This window comes from Trichomycterus rosablanca, chromosome 14 (assembly GCF_030014385.1).
Source record: "Trichomycterus rosablanca isolate fTriRos1 chromosome 14, fTriRos1.hap1, whole genome shotgun sequence".
NCBI lineage: Eukaryota > Metazoa > Chordata > Actinopteri > Siluriformes > Trichomycteridae > Trichomycterus > Trichomycterus rosablanca.
This window is the reverse complement of record NC_086001.1, coordinates 4,875,509-4,896,860: the sequence shown is the minus strand read 5'-3', so window position 1 is coordinate 4,896,860 and position 21,352 is coordinate 4,875,509. Positions and strand designations below refer to the sequence as shown.

The 21,352-nt window shown below is 39.8% G+C and overlaps 2 protein-coding genes across 3 annotated transcripts; both read right to left on the bottom strand.

Annotated features, from left to right (window-relative positions):
* Positions 1–1,131: 1,131 nt before the first annotated feature.
* On the bottom strand, positions 1,132–8,345 carry ufsp2 (ufm1-specific peptidase 2). Its single transcript, XM_063008657.1, has 12 exons — positions 8,279–8,345; positions 7,867–7,945; positions 6,700–6,883; positions 6,542–6,602; positions 5,845–5,999; positions 4,847–5,039; positions 4,583–4,729; positions 4,141–4,305; positions 3,761–3,885; positions 3,416–3,492; positions 2,955–3,079; positions 1,132–1,798 (listed from the first exon to the last, which is right to left on the bottom strand). Exons 1-12 carry the CDS (start codon positions 8,279–8,281, stop codon positions 1,712–1,714), a joined length of 1,401 nt encoding a protein of 466 aa, XP_062864727.1. The 5' UTR covers positions 8,282–8,345; the 3' UTR covers positions 1,132–1,711.
* Positions 8,346–10,988: 2,643 nt separating this feature from the next.
* On the bottom strand, positions 10,989–19,414 carry pdlim3a (PDZ and LIM domain 3a). 2 transcript variants are annotated; one of them, XM_063008621.1, is made up of 8 exons: positions 19,275–19,305; positions 18,875–18,989; positions 15,027–15,178; positions 14,450–14,534; positions 14,152–14,339; positions 13,048–13,199; positions 12,650–12,761; positions 10,989–12,007 (listed from the first exon to the last, which is right to left on the bottom strand). In XM_063008621.1, the coding sequence occupies exons 2-8, from the start codon at positions 18,896–18,898 to the stop codon at positions 11,839–11,841; spliced, it is 882 nt and encodes a 293-aa protein (XP_062864691.1). In that variant the 5' UTR covers positions 18,899–18,989; positions 19,275–19,305; the 3' UTR covers positions 10,989–11,838. The 2 variants fall into 2 exon arrangements, with proteins under 2 accessions (XP_062864691.1, XP_062864690.1); XM_063008620.1 differs by lacking the exon at positions 18,875–18,989 and having other exon boundaries at positions 19,275–19,414.
* Between the last annotated feature and the right edge of the window lie 1,938 nt (positions 19,415–21,352).

The window sequence follows — 21,352 nt, the reverse complement described above, 5'->3', positions numbered from 1 at the left end:
TAGATAATGCATTCATGTTCACTACATAGTGCACTAGAAAGTATAACTACATGATGATTTGTGTTCCTTACATAGTGCACTAAATTGTATATCAGATCACGGATTTTTGTTCCCTACATAGTGCACTAGACAGTATATTACACACTTGATTTATGTTCCCTACACAGTGCGCTAGATTGTATATCAGATAATGGATTTAATACGGGATCGGGGAAAAAAGTCTGTGTCGCCTGCGTGCGCGTGTGTGTGTCGCTCTTGGCCGCTCGTTCTAGATTCCGGGAGATTTTATCTGACTTGCGGGCATCAGGGGGCCGCTATGTATATGCGGGAGACTCCCGGAACTTCCGGGAGACTTGGGATGTCTGCACTTATCATTTCAATTTAAAATGTCAGAAACAGTCATGGACATCTCCTATTCACCTCACTTGCATGTCTTTGTACTGTGGGAGGAAACCGGAGCGCCCGGAGGAAACCCATGCAGACACGGGGAGAACATGCAAACTCCACACAGAAAGGACCCGGAACATTCCACCTTCTTGCTGTGAGATGACAGTGCTACCCACAGAGCCACCGTGCTGCCCTGTAATTTATTTATTTATTTATTAAATGTTCAAAAACCTACATCTCTATTAGCACACTCCATACCCTGTTTGACAGCTCAGCTAATTTGTCACGTGATTAAATAGATAGTTATTTACTAATAGATAGTCATGTAATAGATAGTCATTGTTTAGTCATGTACGAAATAGTAAATATCTTATAATCTGTATTATGTCATTCACATACTGTTAATAATCATTATTCATAAGTAAGTGATGTGCCAGTACAGCCCCAAAAGGAACCAGCCTGGACAAGACAGCTCCGCTACCTGCTGTTTATGGATGGTAAAAATAAATTCAGTATTTTCATTTTGGGTAAAGCTAACTAAACATCTTAAGTATATTTTAAATAGTTTAATTTACTTCAAAAAATATATAAAATGCAGTGTCCACCCCCCTAAAAATATATTATTTTATTATATATTATATGTATACAGTATAGTTCTCCTGAACTTGTATTCAAAACCTTGTTTTATAACAGCAAATCTTATTTATTGTTTTGTTTGGTTAAAAGCAAAACATAAACGGTGTAAAAACTTTACAAAATTAGTTTATTTCCTTTAGTCACATGATTATCAGACTTTTTAAGCATACTGAAACACATAACTGATATTCAGGTCACTGACTAATACTTTTCAATTCATTTTCATGTTTTTATCAATGCTTCATCCTGGATCCTGGTCAGGGTCACAGTGCAGCAACACACCCCAGACAGGATGCCAATCCACTGAGAGACCTTGGTTAATTCAGACATAGACAATTACGTCCGTGTAGACACCTGGTCGGTTGATATGACTCCTAAGATGCACCATCAGAGCCTCTCAGCTAGTTTTTACAAGCTTAATTCATTTCAGCTTTGATTTAATTTAAGGTAGTACTGAGCTGAAATCAGAAAATCTCTAAACTGTTCTAAGCTGTACTGTCTTAAATTAAACCTATATTAAGCTGAAGAGTAGTATCTACCTTTCTTAGTCTTAGTCCGTGAACAAAAAAAAGCTAACCGAACATTTATTAATTAATATAAATTCTCCCAGTGCTGTAGGGTCAGCCAAGACTAAACCGCAACTGGGAACCGGAATCTGTGTGTTGTGTTGCACTTAGAGGTTCCCCTTTCAGATGATTTTTGGCGTTTGAGGAAGGCAGAGGTTGTAGTAGGCATTCTGATCCCAGAACTCGGGTCCCTTCCATCCACACCAACCCTACAAAAAACACAGCAACAGACATTTGCAGGCTGATCAACTATAAAATTAAAATTAAATTAAATCTGAGCTGTGCAACCTGGTGAAGCCTTTATCCCTTTTATGACTATTGAAATTCACCCAGGGGTGTACAAACTTTTGCACACGTCTGTACATTAAACCAAAAGGTCATCTAAGTGAACGTAACAGGAAACGTGATGAGTCTAGACCCTCTTTTGCTCATTTACATACAAACATTTGCAGCCAGCCAGCAGAGCTAAAGCTGATGTCTTCATGCTGGTACAGCTGCATGGTTTCTCTCTGGTCTTTCCCACAATCGCACACATTTCAAAACAAACCAGCGAAGCAAACCAGTGAAGTTACGTTTCCTGCACCGGCTTTTATAGAGCAGCAGATTTGCTGTCACCCCCAGCAACAGTTAACTCTGAGCTACAGGTCTGTCAGCCCTATCAAAACTGCAATACTAGAGATACACTTAGTTTTAAGCATTTTACTGCATTTAATTCTAAACGGCAAAAATTGTGTTTACACAGAGGAGAAAAGAAGAAAACTTCTCACTGGCCACTTTATTAGAAACACCAAACCAATACTGTGTAACTAAGACCCAACTGTGATCTCAGAACTGCTTTAATTGTTTTGTTGGTGGCTCCGTGGGTAGCACTGTAGCCTCACAGCAAGAAGGTCCTGGGTTTGATTCCCAGGTGGAGCGGTCTGGGTCTTTACTGTGTGGAGTTTGCATGTTCTCCCCTTGTCTGTGTGGGTTTCCTCCAGGAGCTCTGGTTTCCTCCTACAGTCCAAAGACGTGCAAGTGAGGTGAATTGTGATGTTTCCTCAATCTTCTAACTCTAGACTGTTGTGTAAAAATCCCTAAAGATGACCAGGCTCTGGCATCCAAACCAGCCTGTCTGCCACCAACAACCACCCCAAGGTGCTAGGTAATTCAGATCACACGTTTTTCACCATCTCTGATATTTAATAGGAACGTATCTGTATGATTTTATGAATTCTGATGCTGCCATGTTTAGACAATGATATAAACAGACAGGTATACAGATGTTCCTAACCTGAAATCTAAGTTAAAATAACAACAATTATTTAAAAAAAAGGCCTAGTTCATTGTGTGCTATGATCTGATGCTGTTGTCATTCATTATCACCTTATCAGTGATGATCTGCAGGTCCTCTCCTCCGGTGTAGTGTGGGTCCAGGATAAGGAAGCGGATCTGCCCGCTGATCTCACTCCAGGCCACGCCGAGGATAGTGTGTGCCAGTACTCCCCCACCTGGGTGGTAGGAATGAACAACAATGTGGTTAAGTGTTCAGTTAGCCAAACTGGGGGCAGCAGACCACCCCACAAAGGGTGTCAAAAGGGTGTATGTACCTTAACTGATACATACAGAAATGTATCCATTATATAATTACGGAAAATTAGTAATATGACTAATATTACTATTAATATGGTTTTTAATCTTTCTGGACCTGTACCCTCCTTCAGCTGTCTGTTTTGAAGCTTTTACATCCTGCTAGGAGTGGTCTCTTTTGGGGTGACACTTCCCTCGTTCTCTGAGCATAAGGGATCATCAGTTTTGCATTAATCCAAACTGTAACTCTGACTCACCGATCATGATGGGTGTCCCCTCCGTCTCAAAGTGATTGGCAAGCTCTCTGCCTTTGGACGCCAGTTCAGATCCTTGACTTTCTCACAAGACAGAAGAATAGTTTGATGAATCTCTCATATAATAATGTTCTGCCTAAACGCTCAGAGGAACCCCTTGAAATAAATTATAGATCATGATAATAAGCGAGAAACGAATCCAGGTTACTTTAATTTCATTTACTGCTGTGAGTTAATAAATCGCAGTGTCTGAACAAAAGCATCAATATTACGGTGCAGTACAGGCAGTCAAACCTTGCAAAAGCTTTACTTCATATACTACAAAATGTGTGTTTACATAAAACGTACCTGACAAACATGATCTTTGAGGTGACCTCCAGCAGCTGGTTGAGGACGGCCTGCACCTCAATAGAGCCGATCCACTGACGAGAGCCAACAAATAAGGATTCCTTATCACCCACATCCACCAGAGCCTGAATACACACACACACACACACACACACACCAACACTTTATTAAATAACTTCACTGTACATATTATATAGCCAAAAAGATGTGCTCACCCCTGTTAATTAGACATTTTGCAAGTACATTTGCCATGTTAATATTTCCGAGCAGTAAAGACATACTGATGAAAGATAACATAGCTTCCTGATGTTCTAGCCCTGATTCTGAACTTTTTAGGGGATTACTTGCAATGACTTACAAAAAAGCAACAATGTGTGTACCTGCTGTATTTGTGTGTGTGTGGGCACGTTTCTCTCGGTGTATCCTTGCTGCTGGAACCAGGAGCAAATGGTCTGCAGTGAGCGATAAGCACAACCCCAACCGTTATCATCCACCCGGTCCTGCATGTAGTGATGGTAACTATACACACCCCGCACGACACACACCTGCACAAAAGAGAGGGTATGAATGGTCCTTATTTATAACACAAATTACAAAAAAACATGCATGTAGTCCAGAATGAAAGCTGTGCTTTCGGTTAATTCTCTTAAATCTTTATTGAAATGACAAAGAAAAGATTTCCAGTTTCACTGACCAAATTAATTGTATTTTGAAAAAATGTTGAAGCATGTTTACCACTGTGTTGCATCACATTTTCTATTAATGACACTTTTTTATAGGTTTGGGAACTGTGTGTGTGTGTGTGTGTGTGTGTGGCTTTACCTTGGCATCGTCTATATTGGGTGTGCTGAGGTGTGTGTGTGGATTGCGCAGGTAGCCATCTTTATATGGATCGTCTGGAAAGTGGAAAGCGTTGGCGCGGCGGAAACATGGCCTGTCTAGTGGCAGGTTGTGCTTCCTGTGCAGCTCCTTGATATAAAAGAAAGATATCGATTCATAAACTTAATTAACTAGACATTGATTTTTGAGTAAATCTATAGGAATTTGTGCCTATGCAGTCCTAAAGATCATAGACACATTGCTTACGGCTCTGACAGACAGCAGATCAGTTTCTGTAACTCCTGCAGGATATACAACAGTCACCAGACTGTCTGAAGCAGGCAGCTGAAAATGGAACGCTTGAGGAACCAGCACATTTCTGCTCTTTCTGTATTTGAGCACCGTTTCCTCCATGGTTGATAACTGACTACACAGCGCCTCCACTAGACCCAAACACACACTGTAAAAACAGAAAAGAGAAAAATATCACAGATTCTCCAGGTGTACTAACACCTCAAACAAGTTTACTGCACTTCATTTAATTGAATTCCATTTAATGCACTAAAATCTAAAGTAACTATGATGAAGTGAAATTATCAGGAATCAAAAACATATAATTAAATCCACGTTTGCGTTCTGATATTGCACCACTGAAACAAAACTTGCTCATATTTATACTGTTTGAAAAAGCAGATTTGGGGGAACGAATGGAGTAAGAAAAGGACCTGCACAGAAAACAATGACAGAAGGAAAAAACAGGGTAAAGAAACTAAATCAACAAATTGAACCATCAACTACAGAAACAGACTGATATTACACACAAACTGTGGCAGAGGTGTAGTATGTTTACGATTCCCTTCAAAGACTTTTAAATTCCCTTGCATTGTTTCATATATTTAGTTCATTTTGTTGGAATTCATGGTGATATGTGATTTTCCAATGACAACCTTTGGTGCAAATAAGATTAAAAAAAAAACCTCTGTAAGGCTGTACAGCTCTCCTATGCTTCCATGATGGTGTTTGACAATAATACGGTTGATCTAAAACTCTTACAATTATTACCCAACCTGATAGTAACATTGGATTTTTACATATTCACATCGTTTTAATGTTTCAGCTGCATTACTAACAAGGTTGAGAATGAATACCTTTAGTTTTCTATTTAAACTAATAGGGGCGATTAATCCTGCTACACACATTTTATGTGTCATGTGGCCACATCCATTGCTTTTGGGTGTTTACAGGCATGACTGCATTTTACTCACGAGCCCAGAGTGTCATGGCCGGCTGCAGAGATCGCACAGTCCATGGAGAGAGGAATCATCACACACTGCTGCTGTTTTATTATTCTACACAGACTGAGAGATCCACTGTTCCCCGAATCTGTCACCTCCATCATCAGCTTCAGATTTACTACAGTCTATACACAAAGAGAGAGAGAAAGAAAGAGAGAGAGAACACCAATGTTATTATAGTAAATATTTTTCATGTTTGCCAGTACCAATTCCAGCATGCTTTTAACGGTCCAGTCCACATTAACATAGACACATTGCTAGCTTATGTGACCAATACCAATAACTGATTTTATGTATGAACTGTGTTTTATTCATACCCACCCAATGGTCAAATGGCTCAAATAACTACTGTTTATTGAAATCAGCCTGACAAAAAACCTTTACACCTCTTTACATTTGTTTTTTTTGTACAAGCTGGTTGTACACCAGAGAAAATACATAATACTTTTATTCACTGATAAAGGTATTCGTCTTGCAGCGAATTGAGCATTCTCCTTAATAAACACACCACAGATCCAGATATAAAAGCAAAAAAAAATTATTGATCTATGGCCTCTTAACAGCTTACCAAATCTGCAGCCTTTTTTTAACAACACAACAAAGTGTTGTTACCTCAACTCTGCTAGCATCACAGCTACACAAAATTGTGATTAAGCGCATGACTTACAGGACCGGCATCTTTTTTATCTCTCTTTTTTGAAGTCTTCTTAATTGCTCCATGTTCCAATCTGAGAAATGGAACAAAAATGGTCCGAAATGGACCTCATTACAATCAGTCTTTAGGTGTTGGTCAAAATAGTACCATCTAGAATTCTCTAGACTCACTCAATGTGCTGCTGGACATCTCTACATGGCGTCTCTTCAGTCAGAGTCTCCACTGTAGATCGAAAAGCTTTGTTGGGCCACAGCAGGACAGGACTGTTACACACCACAAAGACCAAACTTTCAGATGATACTCTGGAGCGGAGATCACAGAACGCTTTGGAGATGGCAGTCGGTGCTTGGGTTTCTAAAAGAAGTTAAAACAACGTTTAATGTTCGAGCAGTATAATTACCCAAAGTTGGAATTAAAAGTTTACACACAATTAGAGAAGAAATGTATATCAAGTTGTCTGTAGATTTTGAGAATTTCAGCAACCGCTCATTTACTTATTATTTTACACATGTTTTTCGGACAAATTTTGTATATTTTTATTATTAGGTCACAGAAGAAAGAAAAATTAAAATATTTAAAAAATATTTAATTCCAAGACTGCTATGACGCACTTTTTTATATCTACATCTGCTATCTGCTATCTAGATGCATGCAATGAAATGCAATTACATTTAAGTTGTAGCCTATAAAAGGTAGAGATGTATCACATTGTCTCAGTTGCTGGTATGGTATACTACTAGGCTATTAAGACATTAATGTTACATTAAGCTCGGGCAACATGGTGGCTCAGTGGGTAGCACTGTCGCCTCACAGCAAGAAGGTCCTGGGTTCAATTCCCAGATGGATGGGGCGGTCCGGGTCCTTTCTGTGCGGAGTTTGCATGTTCTCCCCGTGTCTGTGTGGGTTTACTTCCCACAGTCCAAAGACGTGCAAGTGAGATGCATTGGAGATATAAACTTGTCCATGACGGTGTTTGACATTAAACTTCAACTGATGAATCTTGTGAATATATTACTGTATCACTTTACAGTTACACTGCCACACCAATTAATGCCAGGTGGGGTGGTTCAGGTCCTTTCTGTGTGGAGTTTGCATGTTCTCCTAATGTCTGCATGGGTTTCCTCCGGATGCTCCGGTTTCCTCCCACAGTCCAAAACATGCAAGTAAGGTGAACTGGAGATACAAAATTGTCCATGACTGTGTTTGACATTAAACTTGTGAACTGATTAATCACGAGTAACTACCGTTTCTGTCATGAATGTAACCAAAGTGTAAAACATGACGTTAAAATCCTAATAAACAAACATAAACACCAAGTAATTAAGTAAAGACTTTACCATTAGAACTGTCGAACTGGCAGCAGAACTCCAAAACTCCCCTCAGACGGAAAATACTACTGTTACTTTCTGTCACCACCTAATAAAAGACAAAAATGCAAAAATACAAGAATAGTTAACGTAACAGCTGGTTCAACTACAAGACCGCAGGCATCTGGAAAGCGAAGAGTCTCAAACGGCACTACACTGTGCTACTAGTGCCCTAGGTAGGGTACACACATCTCTAATTTAAACACTACGTAGTGCACCTACGTAGGGAACACAGACGTATTCGAGAGACGACCCGCTTCTCAGCGTTAGCCTTAAAGCTAATCACAACTTGTGTATTGTACAATAATACACTCCTAAAAGCAAGTACATTAAATACATAGCTTTTAAATAGTTGGAATAATGAAACTGAGATTTTACATACCATTTTACTTAATTATAACTTCCAAAAATACCAGCAAGAGTCAGAATGAAGCAGCCATTGCAAGTGACGTAGCACAACACTGACGTTTCACTTCTCAAGACGGCCGGGCAAGCTAATGAATATTCATGAAGATGCAAAGATACGGGAATATTATTGGCTGAAATCAGCCATTATATGAATATTCATAAGTTGTGCATAAATTCGAGATGTGATTGGCTGAGAAGACCCTAAAGGGCCGGGTTTAAATGAATATTTATGAACAGCGCATAAGCCTGACGTGATTGGCTGAGGTGATTTCTGCCAGACGACAGAGCCGCGGTAGCAACACGAATGGTTCCTTCACAGTACTGATAAATGATTGGCTGAAATCTAAAGGAGTGACCGTGTGATTGGCTGAAGGGAGGGTCACTTGCTAGGCAATGTAAATATTAATAAGCAGCGAAGAGAAACGACACGTGATTGAATATGCTTTACATGTGACTGGTTGAGATGACACTATAAATACAGCTTGTGTGCTGCTGAGAATATGCATCTTCTTCTTCTTCTTTCGGCTTTTTCCCTTTCTCAGGGGTCGCCACAGCGAGTCATCCTCATGATCGCTCATTGATTTGGCAAAATTTTTACGCCGGATGCCCTTCCTGACACAACCCTCCCTAATTTATCCGGGCTTGGGACCGGCACTACAATGCACTAGTGCATCTAGCGGCTAGGTATCTATAGGACAATTCAGTGTTTCCAATTAACCTGGTGGCATGTTTTTGGACTGTGGGAGGAAACCGGAGTACCCGGAGGAAACCCACGCGGACACGGGGAGAACATGCAAACTCCACACAGAAAGGACCCGGACCGCCCCACCTGGGGATTGAACCCAGGACCTTCTTGTTGTGAGCCGACAGTGCTACCCACTAAGCCACCGTGCCGCCCTGCTGAGAATATGCATAAACAAAGCAAAGAACCGAGATGGAATTGGCTATGACAACATTGCTTTACAGACAGTGTGTTATAGGGGCACTTACATTTTTTACACTTACATTTTCAGCATTTAGTAGACGCCTTTATCCAAAGCGACTTACATTTACAGTTACAGTTTAGTCTAAGCAATTTAGGGCCTTGCTCAAGGGTCCAGCAGCAGCAACGGGACCGTGGTGGGGCTTAAACCAGTAGGCGGCACAGTGGCTAAGTGGGTAGCACTGTCGCCTCACAGTAAGAAGGTCCTGGGTTCGATCCCCAGGTGGGGGCAGTCCGGGTCATTTCTGTGTGGAGTTTGCATGTTCTCCCTGTGTCTGTGTGGGTTTCCCCCGGGAGCTCCGGTTTCCTCCCACAGTCCAAAGACGTGAAAGTGAGGTGAATTGGAGACACTAAATTGTCCATGAGTGTGTTCGATATAACCTTGAGAACTGTTCAAAAAGTTGCTGGTTTAAACCACACCATTACCACCATTGGGCCTCTAAGCAAGGCCCTTAACCCTCAATTTCTTAGACTCTATACTGTAAGTCGCTTTGGATAAATGCTAAATGCTGTAAATGTATTATATTTCAAAATGCTATATATATATATACAGTTATATATATATATATACAGTATATATATAGTCTGTCAGTTTATGCTGATGTAATATACTGTTATATTATTAATCAATAACATGAACAGTGTATTTATTTTGGTGCAGATTTGTCATTGCACTAAAGTAAATCATCTCTCAATAGGGTCAAGATTAGGATTCATTTCGAAAACAGTTTTGACATGTGTTTGGATTACTGTCCTGCTGAAATGCCCATCTACATCCGAGAGTGTTTAGTTTAAGGTTTGTGCCAAAGAATGATTGAAGAAATATTTTTTTAACATTATTATATCCATTCTCTGCAATGCACCAGACTCTGTGCACTCTCTGCAGCTAAACTGCCACAGAGCAGTTGGATACTGGACTATTTATTGGAAAGCCGCTGGTTCAAGCCCCACCACTGTCAGGTTTCCACTGTTGGGCTCCTAAACAAGGCCCTAAACACTCAATTGCTTGCAGTGTATTCAGTCACAATTGTAAGTCACTTTGGATAAAAGCATCTGCTAAATAAAAATAAATATTAATAATACTGCCAAAATCACGCTGAACAAGTAGGTACATTGTTTTTAATTTTTAAATCTTCATCTTATTATGGCCAAATAACATTTCTTTTGTTTTATGTTATCTCCTTTGTCAAGGCTTTGTCTTTGTCCATATAATTAGCAACAGTGTTTAGTAAGGTGTTGGTTTTAAAGAAAGGGTATTTTCTTGAACAGCATCCTCTAAGCTCACGGTAAATAAAAATCTTGCTTGACCTTGAACAGCTATAATTATGTTTTAATAATTTTGGGATTACATCTGACCATTGGAAAATTATTGTAATGTGTGATTGTATAATATATGATGATATAATGATTGTATAATAATTGTGTGACTGTAAATGCTTTTATTTAAACATTTAGCCAATTTTTCCCACAGGGCAAAAAAAGCATCATATACCATTTTAAAAAGCAAAAATAATCAGACATTTCATACAATCAATGAATCAGTACACAGCTGTGCTTATGAACAAATACACATGCTGGTTGCTGGTGTGTTTTTTCAAAAAAATTAGTGCACTTGTAAAATGTTTAATTTTGGTGTGTCTATGTACAGTTGCAAGAAAAAAGTTAGTGAACCCTTTAGAATTATCTTAGTCTTTCATAAATCAACTGTTCCCTGATCTTTATTGGGGTCATAATAATAGACAAACACAGTGTATCTAAACTCACATCAGCTATGGTATTTTATGGTATTTCTCTGTTAAACACATTGGTCAGAGGAAAGTGGAGGTGGGTGAATGTGTCTCATTGTAACAAGAGACTGCCAGTGATGTGTGAGAAGAAAAAGAAACCAAAAACCTGCAGATGTTTTTGAAACTATAAGAAAAATACCAAACTAAATAATTAATTGAAGGACATTGCCTAGAAAACCACTTCTTCAAAAGTGTGAGTTAAGGTCAACTGGATGTTCCACACTGATTCTAGGGTATAGTTATGAGGATAAATAAAAAGAGATTAAGTTAAAAATTCACAATGCTATCCTCAAAGTGAACTTTGAAACATAGTGAAGGGTGCATCATGATATGTGGATTCAGTGCATACACAGCTTGCACACTTTAATAGTTTTATGCAGAAACTGTCACCTAAAACTTAATAGAAACTAATGATGCATTGAGTCAGTGAACAAATACAGTAGTACATCAACAGTAGAAATATGTTATATAAAAAGACGAAATGTTGCCAATGGGTCCAGATGCTAATTCATTTAGGATGTTGACTAGAGCCCATAATGGGAGAGTTTATGCAGGAAATTCTAAAATTCCTCTTAATCTAATCAGCAACTTCAGGAAACGTTATTGCTACAAAAGGAAGTTCTACAAGTGTTTAAATACTTTATCAGCCTTGACCATGAATTATGTTTCTGTTATTATGACTTTGATCAAGATTAGACCACAGAAATCCAGGTAATGTCAAATTAATCACAATCCTTTTCATTTTAACAATAAGTAAACATGGCTTTACAAATCCTGAGATTCAGGAGGTTTGGAGCGAGTGTGTGCATGAGTTTCGCAGTAGATCTCATCATCTATGAAATAATAGCCTTTCTGCTTCAGGTTCTCCTCACAGTCTGAGCAGACAAAACAGTCAGGGTGCCGATACTTCTCCCGAACTTTCACCACCGTCCCACTGACAGATTAAAGAAAGTGAAAGATTTAATATACTGGTGAAACATTTGCATACACTTGTAAGGAATGTGTCAATGATTTCTGTCACTGTTCTTTTTCTGTTATTGAAAAATTCCAATAGATCATTTTGTAATCAAACAGGCCTTCAGAATCTGCTGGTTCACATACAAACAGTATATATAGCAATGTCATATCTGGTAATACATCTCTTAGCTCTTTTTACAGAAATTAGCTATTTTTGATAGTTATCAACAAGCTTTTGTTCAAGCTGGTTGGTTTTCTGGCACAGACTTGACTTTTACATAGAGTCCATATAATTATAATGGGGCACAAGTCAAGGCTTTGACAAGACACACTTCAAAAGTTTCATTTTAGTCTGATTTAGCCAAATCAAAAGCAAATCAGTGGTGTCAAAGATTTAAGACTTCCTTTTTAATTATACTGTTCACTTGCACTTGTTCTACTGTAATGCTTCTGACTTAGTCAAGTTAATATGGGAACAGAGTTTCATCGTAGTATGAGAACAGTTGCAGAAATCATGAAATCATTAGGACGTCAATGAAATACATTTCTTAAAATGTATGTAAACTTTTCAGTTCAGCTATACTTAAACGTAACTTATCAGACGTATTCAGATACTCACACTATGCCGTTGCCGCATTTGTCACACATGGGCAGTTTGTGGAGGTTACCTCCAGGTGAGAGGGTCTTAGTGGTTGGCGCTTTCACCATCCTTGTGATGACTGGACGAGTTTCTGTCAATCAATAAGAATTAAGAATTTTACTTCCACCAGTCAACTGAGTGCTATACAGTGCATTAGTGGTCAGCACCATAAACTATACTAGGTGGCAGAAAGTATGTGATCACCTGACTATGAGTGTTTTGGATATACTATAAAAGCATGGGTTTTAATCTGGAGTTGCCCATTCAGTCAAAAGAGGATTTGCAAGATGCTTCAGGCACTAATATTGAATTAGAAGGCCTATAAAAGCCAGGTAACATCTCACTGACTGAGCCACTCAAGAATAAGCATGTGGTACCTTCATTGTTGATGAAGTCTTGGAGGGCTTTGAAGGATCCTGATTGGCGAGGTTCGTGAGGCTCATCCTCACCCTCTTCTTTCTGCAGCATGCGGTACACATCCGACTCCTCTATACAGGTTAAAGTCCTGGGACTGGTAGGAGTACTGGGACTACAAACACACACACGCCATTCTGATTACAACCATCATCACAATCTTAAACTATGCCTCGCTCAGCTGTGGTCAGTGTTCATGTCTTTACAATGTCTGGACTTCATGAGATTCATAAGGAGGCAGGAGAAATAAAAATAATACAAATGCACAGTGGTTTGTGTTTTGTAGGGAAGTTGTCCTGTAACCTGTGTGTGTATGTCTATGTAGAGACATTCCTGTCTGGTACAGCTCAACTGGATCACATCAATAACCATTTAGAAGATATTCATTCCTCTCCTATACTGTAATCCTAGAGTCTGGAACAAACCTCATATATCTGCTTTTAATGTTATCCACATGATGGGGTGCTGTGTGTCCCTGAAACGACCTGCACCTTCTCCCCAAACCGCAAATTTTAGATAGGGGGCTGTAGAATACATTTTTCCAGTATTATAAGTCTGGCTTCTGGGAAGAAGGATTTCCAATATCGAGATTGTCAGCCACAATGCGCCTGCGTGGGCTTAACCGTTTGTGTAAAGTTACTTGTGTATTTCCTTACCTGGAACATTGCACTCCTTAATAAATTATTAACATTCTGATATACAAAAATTACATTTTGTACAAGGAGCTCTTGCCCTTCTTGAGACAGAGGTCAAAACTTGACTGATACTGACTAATAGAGGTCAGACTTCCTTCACAGGGACTGACATGTACGCTTTAACTGGGACTGAAAAATACATACTACTTTACTGGGACTGAGCTACGAAAGCCATACCGTAATCACTAAAACTTACAGGTATGACACAGGCCATGTTTCCTTTATAGGTACAGTCCATTTCTGTTTCACTTCTAAGCACAAAGACAAGGTCTTATTTTCTGAGACTGATTGTTACAGATGCCACAGTTCAACCAACCTGTCTGACATCATTAATGGTTCAGATAGACAGTACCAGGGTCCTTCCACACTCACCTCTCTGGTTTGTTGTGGATCAGTCCCTTCAGCTGACCGTGTAGAGCATCCTGGATATTGCCTGTAGAATAAAGACTGATAGGGGAGTTGTAGGCAGAGCTGACCACTTGTCGCTTGTCGTCGATGTTGGCCGCCGCCACAAAAGGTGCAGCCCTCCGGTTATGGCCCACACCTATTGGTCTGTACTCCTGTCATTCAAAATAGTGGAGATTCTACTGTATATTGTGCATAATATGTATGTTACATAGTAAATTTCACAGTATAAATGTTGAGTTGGATTCAGTAGGACTGTACTGACCTGTTGTTTCGCCTCCAGGTTGACTTTGAATGGGTGTGCTCTACCATCTTCATTTACATAAGGTGACCACAATTTGGTCTCTGGTCTGTAGGAAAACACGCTGTTACTTTCAAGCAGAATGCTGGACCAGTGATTAGATTAATTTTCATGTTTCAATTTCTAAATGATGCTTTTTTAATATAATAACTACCTGAAACTACATTAGTGCTAAATCAGTACGGTTTTTAATGCTCTCATTGGCATGCCCTTTCCACTTGGGAGAGTCATTGTCCCCATTTTTTTTAATCAATCAAGTAGTTGCAAAGTTTCTGCTAAATGTTTTCTATCACACAGTAGCTTTCAGTTTGTGAAGACTAACACATGCTTCCTCTGAAACAACTAAAGCCAGCCATCACCTCCTTTTAAAATCTAATAGGGCTGCCCTACTCGGCAGGTCATCTGACAAGGGCTGGCACCACTGGAAGTTCCAAATGTCAACATTTAAAAGTCTGTTCCAATGATCTGACCAAACATCTGTTCTAAAGTCCCAGAACATCTTACTTAAACGGCAGCTATGTGTATGTTGACGACCTCTGACCTCTGAACGGTTAGGGTGAGCTGGTGTGAGGCCTGCTTGATCTGACTCTGAGCATCGCAGTGCATCATGTTTGCTGTGGAGATGCCGTTAATACCAAGGATCAGGTCGCCAGGAGAGAGATCCACCACAGAGGCCTTACTGCCTGGAGATATCTGACCAAAAACAAACCATTTTATAATCATTCAGTGTTTGCTGAAGACATGAAGAAAAGCTCAGTTTAAAGACACTCAGAACCCTGACCTGAACAGCTTTAAAATAAACTGAAACATCAATAGAACATTTCTTGACCAACGTCAGTGCCCAGCTATACAAATGCTGTCATCTGTTAAATGAATTTTTACAAATTCCCACATACATGCTTTAAAGTCTTGTGAGATTCCTTCTCAGAGAAGTGACTGTTGTTAAGCTGTAAAAGATCATACTGAGGTCTCACTATTTTAATACGTTTGTTTTTTTGAAATGGGATGTCCAACAAGCTCGCGGTCAGGTGTCCAAATACTTTTGGCCATACAGTGTATTAATCCTATAAAATGTTACATGTAAAGAAGAAGGATTTTGAAAGCATTTGGAAATTGAAAAAGTTTCTAATGAAAAAGTTCATTCTAATTTAAATTTAACATGATATCGCGACATCCCTTACAACACCTCAGGCTGGACAAGTAGCCTCTGATTTTTTGCTGTTTCTTTGTCCAGTGATCAGCAACAAACCTTAGTCAATCTGATGGGTGCGGCCAGTCTAGAACTAGTCTTATGTATAAGAAATCCCACAGCTAACATGAAAAACACATCACGTCCCTCACGACTCTATCATGCAGGATATGAGTAACTGAAACTCCCAATAGCTCTGAGCACGTGGGAATCCATCCCCTTCATTTTTATGTCTTTTATAACTGTCCCAGCCTGAGACAAGTCATAAAGAGACATCATGTGAAACTAAGAAAATGCTGTGAAGTTCCCATAGGGGGGCGTGTACAGTATCCCACGAATAGCAACAGTACCGGGAACTTAGGAGACTGATAAACAGCCAGTAATGGGGAAAAAAACAAAGCAGTTTGGTTGGAGTTGCTGTGACGAACATTTATTTCCTTTTGAAGGTCTTGTGTTACAAATGCAGTAAATACTGTAAATCACAGTCATGTGTTAAACACTGTGGACAACAGCTAATTACCAAGCTAATAACAAGCTAGTAGTTAGGTAGACTAGCATAAGATTTGAGATTAAGATTTGATCCTTGAGAAGCAGAATGCATGACCTGCAAAGTGTTCGGGTTAGGGTTAGGGTTAGTCCAGGTGCCAGTTCAGCAAAACACAAAACTGCAGCCAAAGGAAAGAGTTTGTCTGGTTTTGTGAGACCTGGTAAAACAGAAAATGCTGTTACTGCTGCTGTGGGAGTTTTTGCATTATCACTAACCATAAATACTTAAAACTGTACTTTATACACATTGTCATGGTGCCACCAGTTACATGAAATTACTTTGCCAACCCTACACTCTCCCTTTCTTCCCGAACCAACCCGGTACTTGTCCGTCTGGCCTATGCTGCCATCCTGCCACCCAAGTGTACTTTTTTATGAAAACTAAAATATGGTCACCCTAGCCGCTCAGGTGGCGCAGCGGTAAAACACACGCTGTTCACCAGAGCTGAGATCTCGAATACATCATATCGAATCTCGGCTCTGCCTTGCCGGCTGAGGCTGAGCGGCCACATGAACAACGATTGGCCTGTTGTTCAGATAAGGGGCGGGACTAAGCCGGATGGGGACTCTCTCTCAGACTAGTGCAATTACGACCTCTGCTGGCTGGTTGGTGGTGCCTGCACAGAGATGGGAAAAGAGAGTGGCTCTCCGTACACAGCGCTGTACTGCACTGCACTCGACAAGTGTAGGTGATAAAATGTTCGATTGCTGTGCACGTGTCGGAGGGGGCGTGGAGCAGCCTCGTCCTCCCCAATCAGGAGCAGGGACCAGCATTAGTGAGAGGATAATTGACGGGCAGAAATTGGATGTGCTAAAGTGGGAGAAAAAGGGAAAAACTAAATAAAAATAAAAATATGGTCACCCTATGTAACAAGGGCACACAGTAGTGTTGATGTGAAGCATAAATGTTTATATTCTCATGGAAAAAACAACAGTTGAAGTATCTAGACCCCTGATCATAAACATGTTGACACATGACATTCCATTCCCAAAACTATGGGCATTAATATAAACTTTCCAGCCCCTCTCCCCTAGCAGCCTCCACGATTTTAGAAAGGTTCTCCATAAGAGATTCATAAGTGTGTCTGTTGGAATTTATGCCCAGGCGTTCAGTGTCCAGACCATTGATGTTCCTTCACACCTTCAAACTTGTCAAATCATCTTTATAGATTTTTGAAAAAAGGGACATCCCTAAAGTTGGACAGATTTTGTAGCTGAAACACTTTAAGTTAATAAAAAGTAGAAGTGTCTACATAGTTTTGACATTTAATACGAATGATTTTTTTTTCTGGAACGTTTTGTTGTAACAGATACTCCAGATGAACAGCTGGACATTGTTGGATGTAGAAGTTTCCTCTGTCTAAATGAAGCTTAGCAGCTGTGCTTGTGTAATATTGAGCTCTGGCACTCGTCGGGGTCTCTCCACTCGTCCTGTGGTCCAGCACCACAGCACACAGCCATTTTTGGTCAACATGCCTCTTGTTTACCTCCCCGTTACTCACGCTGATGAGAGTTAGAGCAGCCGTTCTGCAGCCTCATCACAGATGCATGTATTTTATCCATCAGTAAAATAAATAAGTTTATTCAATTTCAAACACTTTTTTCAAAGTGACTTACAGTACTTTCACATCATATTGTCTAAGAGATGAAGAATTAAGGGCCTTGCTGATGGGCAGTGGCAGCCTGGCAGTGGTGGGGCTTAAACCAGCGGCCTTTTGATTACTAGTCCACAACCTTAACCACTAGGCTACAACTGCCCCCTTTTTTTATTTATTTATTTATTTAATCTAGCAATTGCTTTATTACAGTCAGGGTCGCAGTGGGTCCTGTGGCACCCTGTATAAGGTGCTAATCCATCATACACGTATCAGTTCACTCACTCACACCTTTGAGTAATTGTGAGCTGCCAACCTGCCTACTGCATGTTTTAAAAGTAAGAAAAATCTCGGCTTTGGAAAGCAACACAGACATTTGGAGAACATACAAAATTCCTCTATGTATGGTATATAGAATATACATTGAATAGTGGTCTCTCACCAAGGTCAGGATAAAAAAATCCTGAACTGTTACCTTTGTCTCATAAAAGTGCCCGCAGTCAATCAAGCTTTACATCACTATGATGCAATTAAATCAGCTTTAAGATGTTGATTTTTTGGGGAGGCTCCTTCTTGGGCAGCAGCCTTTAGTCCACTAGTGGTGACAAATTTTCTCCCAAGTATATGGTGACACGGTGAGGGACCAAATTTACTAAGTAGGGGTGGGGTGGAGCTGACAATCTGAAAAGCATTTACATTTTTTACATTTAGCAGGCGCTTTTATCCAAAGGGACTTACAGTAGTGTAACAGTATATTGTCTAAGCAATTGAAGGTTAAGGGCCTTGCTCAAGGGCCCAACAGTGCCAACCTGGGGGGCTTGAACCAGTGACCTTGCTATTTAGTCTACAACTACAACTGCCCAAGTGGAATTATGTTTAAAAATAAAAAAAAATTAGTATTTTGGAGGAGACATTTTAAGCTTATCTGAATTGGGGGGGGGGGATGTGTCCACTTGAACATATATTGTGATTATGGCCTTAAAAAATATTTAAAATCACTCCAATACTACGACTGTGATGAATATGTAAGGTAGATGTAATTGCATGTGCATGTTTTACCTCAGCTGTAATTATATGATCCATGTCTGATGTTTGCCTGCACTAAGCCAACGTTATTCAGTCCAGCAGCAGGTGTGAGAGTCCCGATGCTGCCTTCCTCATGAATGATTCACTGCTGAATATTTAGTAGCACATGTGCACATTCTGTTCAGGATTACTAGAACTTTTGTCCTAGATGATGTGACACTAATGCTGGTGAGTGTTAAACAAAGTTAAAAACATGTATTTTATATAAGAGAACGATGGGTGTAAGTGAAACACCTAAATGTAGTAATTTAAACATCTTGCTTCCAACCCTGGTACACACAACACTCACAACATCTGGTTTAGACCATTACAACTCACAGAAACTGAATACTCACTCACACACTCACTGTCACTCACACACTCTCTCACTCACCCGGGCGATGGTGAGAGGTTGGTTAAAGTCCTTTCCTCCAACAAGTCGAAAGCCCCATGGTGCAGGTCCATCCAATATAACACAGTGTGGCATGTCAATTACTGTGTGTGTGTGTGTGTGTGTGTGCTTGAGTGTGTATCACTGTGTGTCCTTCAGCAGAGTGGAACGCTGTGCTGTGTTTAGATCTTTAAACTACAGAAGATCCCACCTCCAAGGACGAACTACTGGGTATCTCGTACATCTAAAACGTTTCCTCCTCCCCCTTAGATGAATCTCTGTCATTTCTCTGTTCATGAAATCCTTCAGCTACATGTGTTCTACAGTACTGACCTGAGATCAGATTCTGAAATTCTTCAAATACCTGAAGTGATGGAGTGTATTACTGATGGAGTGTATTAGAGGTGTGTTGTATAAGTGATGGAGTGTATTAGAGATGGAGTGTATTAGAGGTGTGTTGTATTAGTGATGTAGACCTCGAGTCCTCGAGTCCATTTTTATGATTTGTAAGTTGACTCTGACATTGATTTAAGCATAAACTATTTGGACAAAAATATGTGGGTTCCGGTGTTTTAGCCACACAACTGCTAATAGAAGTATAACATCAATTATACAACATATATTCTTTCAGCGTGGCAACACTTTGGCAAAGTCCCATTCTCATTTCAAAATGACTGTAGCATTTGCACAATGTGAGGTCCATAAACACCTCCACTGAACTCCAGTGCTCGTTACAGATCCTCGACTTACGCCCCATTGAACAACTTAGGGATGCATTGGAACATCAGCGGCAAGCCAGGCCTAATGTGTGACTAAATGGGCCCAAATTCCAACAGACACACTTCAAGATCTTGTGGAAAGTAAAATAAATCCAATCAAAATAAAGTAATACAATGTGTAATGTGTAGTAATTAGCCATGCAAAATTAATCTGGGAGGAAGATTAATAAATAAAGTCCAGGTCACTGCACTTTGTGAACATTGAAGTGACTTATCATCTTGATATTTAAAGGTCAGTGTAAATGAGTGTCCTTGTTCTGGAGTTTAGTGGTGATGTCCACAGACGTAGAGCGTTCACCAATCTTCCTTTGGTATCTTTATTATAAAGCATAAAGCACTACTGGAACTGGAGTATGGGTGAAAAACAAGTATTAATTAATTCATGTTATGCAATATTTGTACGTAAAATGTGCATAAAATTGTGTTAATATGCGCACATAGTCATTTAGCTAATTAATTAGCATGCTTGGTATTTGTTTTTCTACGCAACTGACCTTCTTACATGCAAATTGTAATCCCCAGTTGTATTATAATGCATATTGATTGGACATGATGTTTGCATGTCTACAATTGTTGGATTAGCTATGTAGCGTCTATATGACATCAATACAAGATATCTACAGTGGAGCTTCCCATAACAAGCTAAAGTTGGACCGTGTGTGTGTGTGTGTGTGTGTGTGTGTGTGTAAGCTTGGCTGATAGCTCTAACTGCTTTTTTCCTTATTTGGTAACACAGAGTAAAACCTGCTGGAGAGAATCTGTTTCAGTTTGTTCCTGATCTCCACTCTCAAGCACTCTCGCATTAATCTTTCTCTCTCTCCTCTGCGTCCTATTATAAACTCCATGTCCTTGTCCCTCTCCTACACACACAGGGGTTTAAGAACCAGTTAGGTTTGAATCCACTCATTAGGGACATGCGTGTCTCTCACTTGCTTGACTCTGGACAATCTAACCAACAGTGTGTTTAAGCAGCTTCTAACTCATGGTGGACCAATTGGATTATATCTGACCATTCAGACATATTTTCTCCTAGCAAAGGGAGACAGTTTTATGACCTTGGCATATGATGACTGTTTAGTGCACCTGATAATGGTAAAGCAGTTAAACTAGCCCTATTTATATAGATGAAGCCCTCTGCTATAGTATGTACATGTTACATATGTAAAAAAGTTGGTACGTGGTCAAAAAATTGACAATACAATACTCAGGTTACAATGTTTTGAAGTGAATTGTTAACAGCTGAGGGTCTCATTCACCAAAAAGCACCAAAAGATGTGTCATGGCTCACCACTTAGTGTCAAT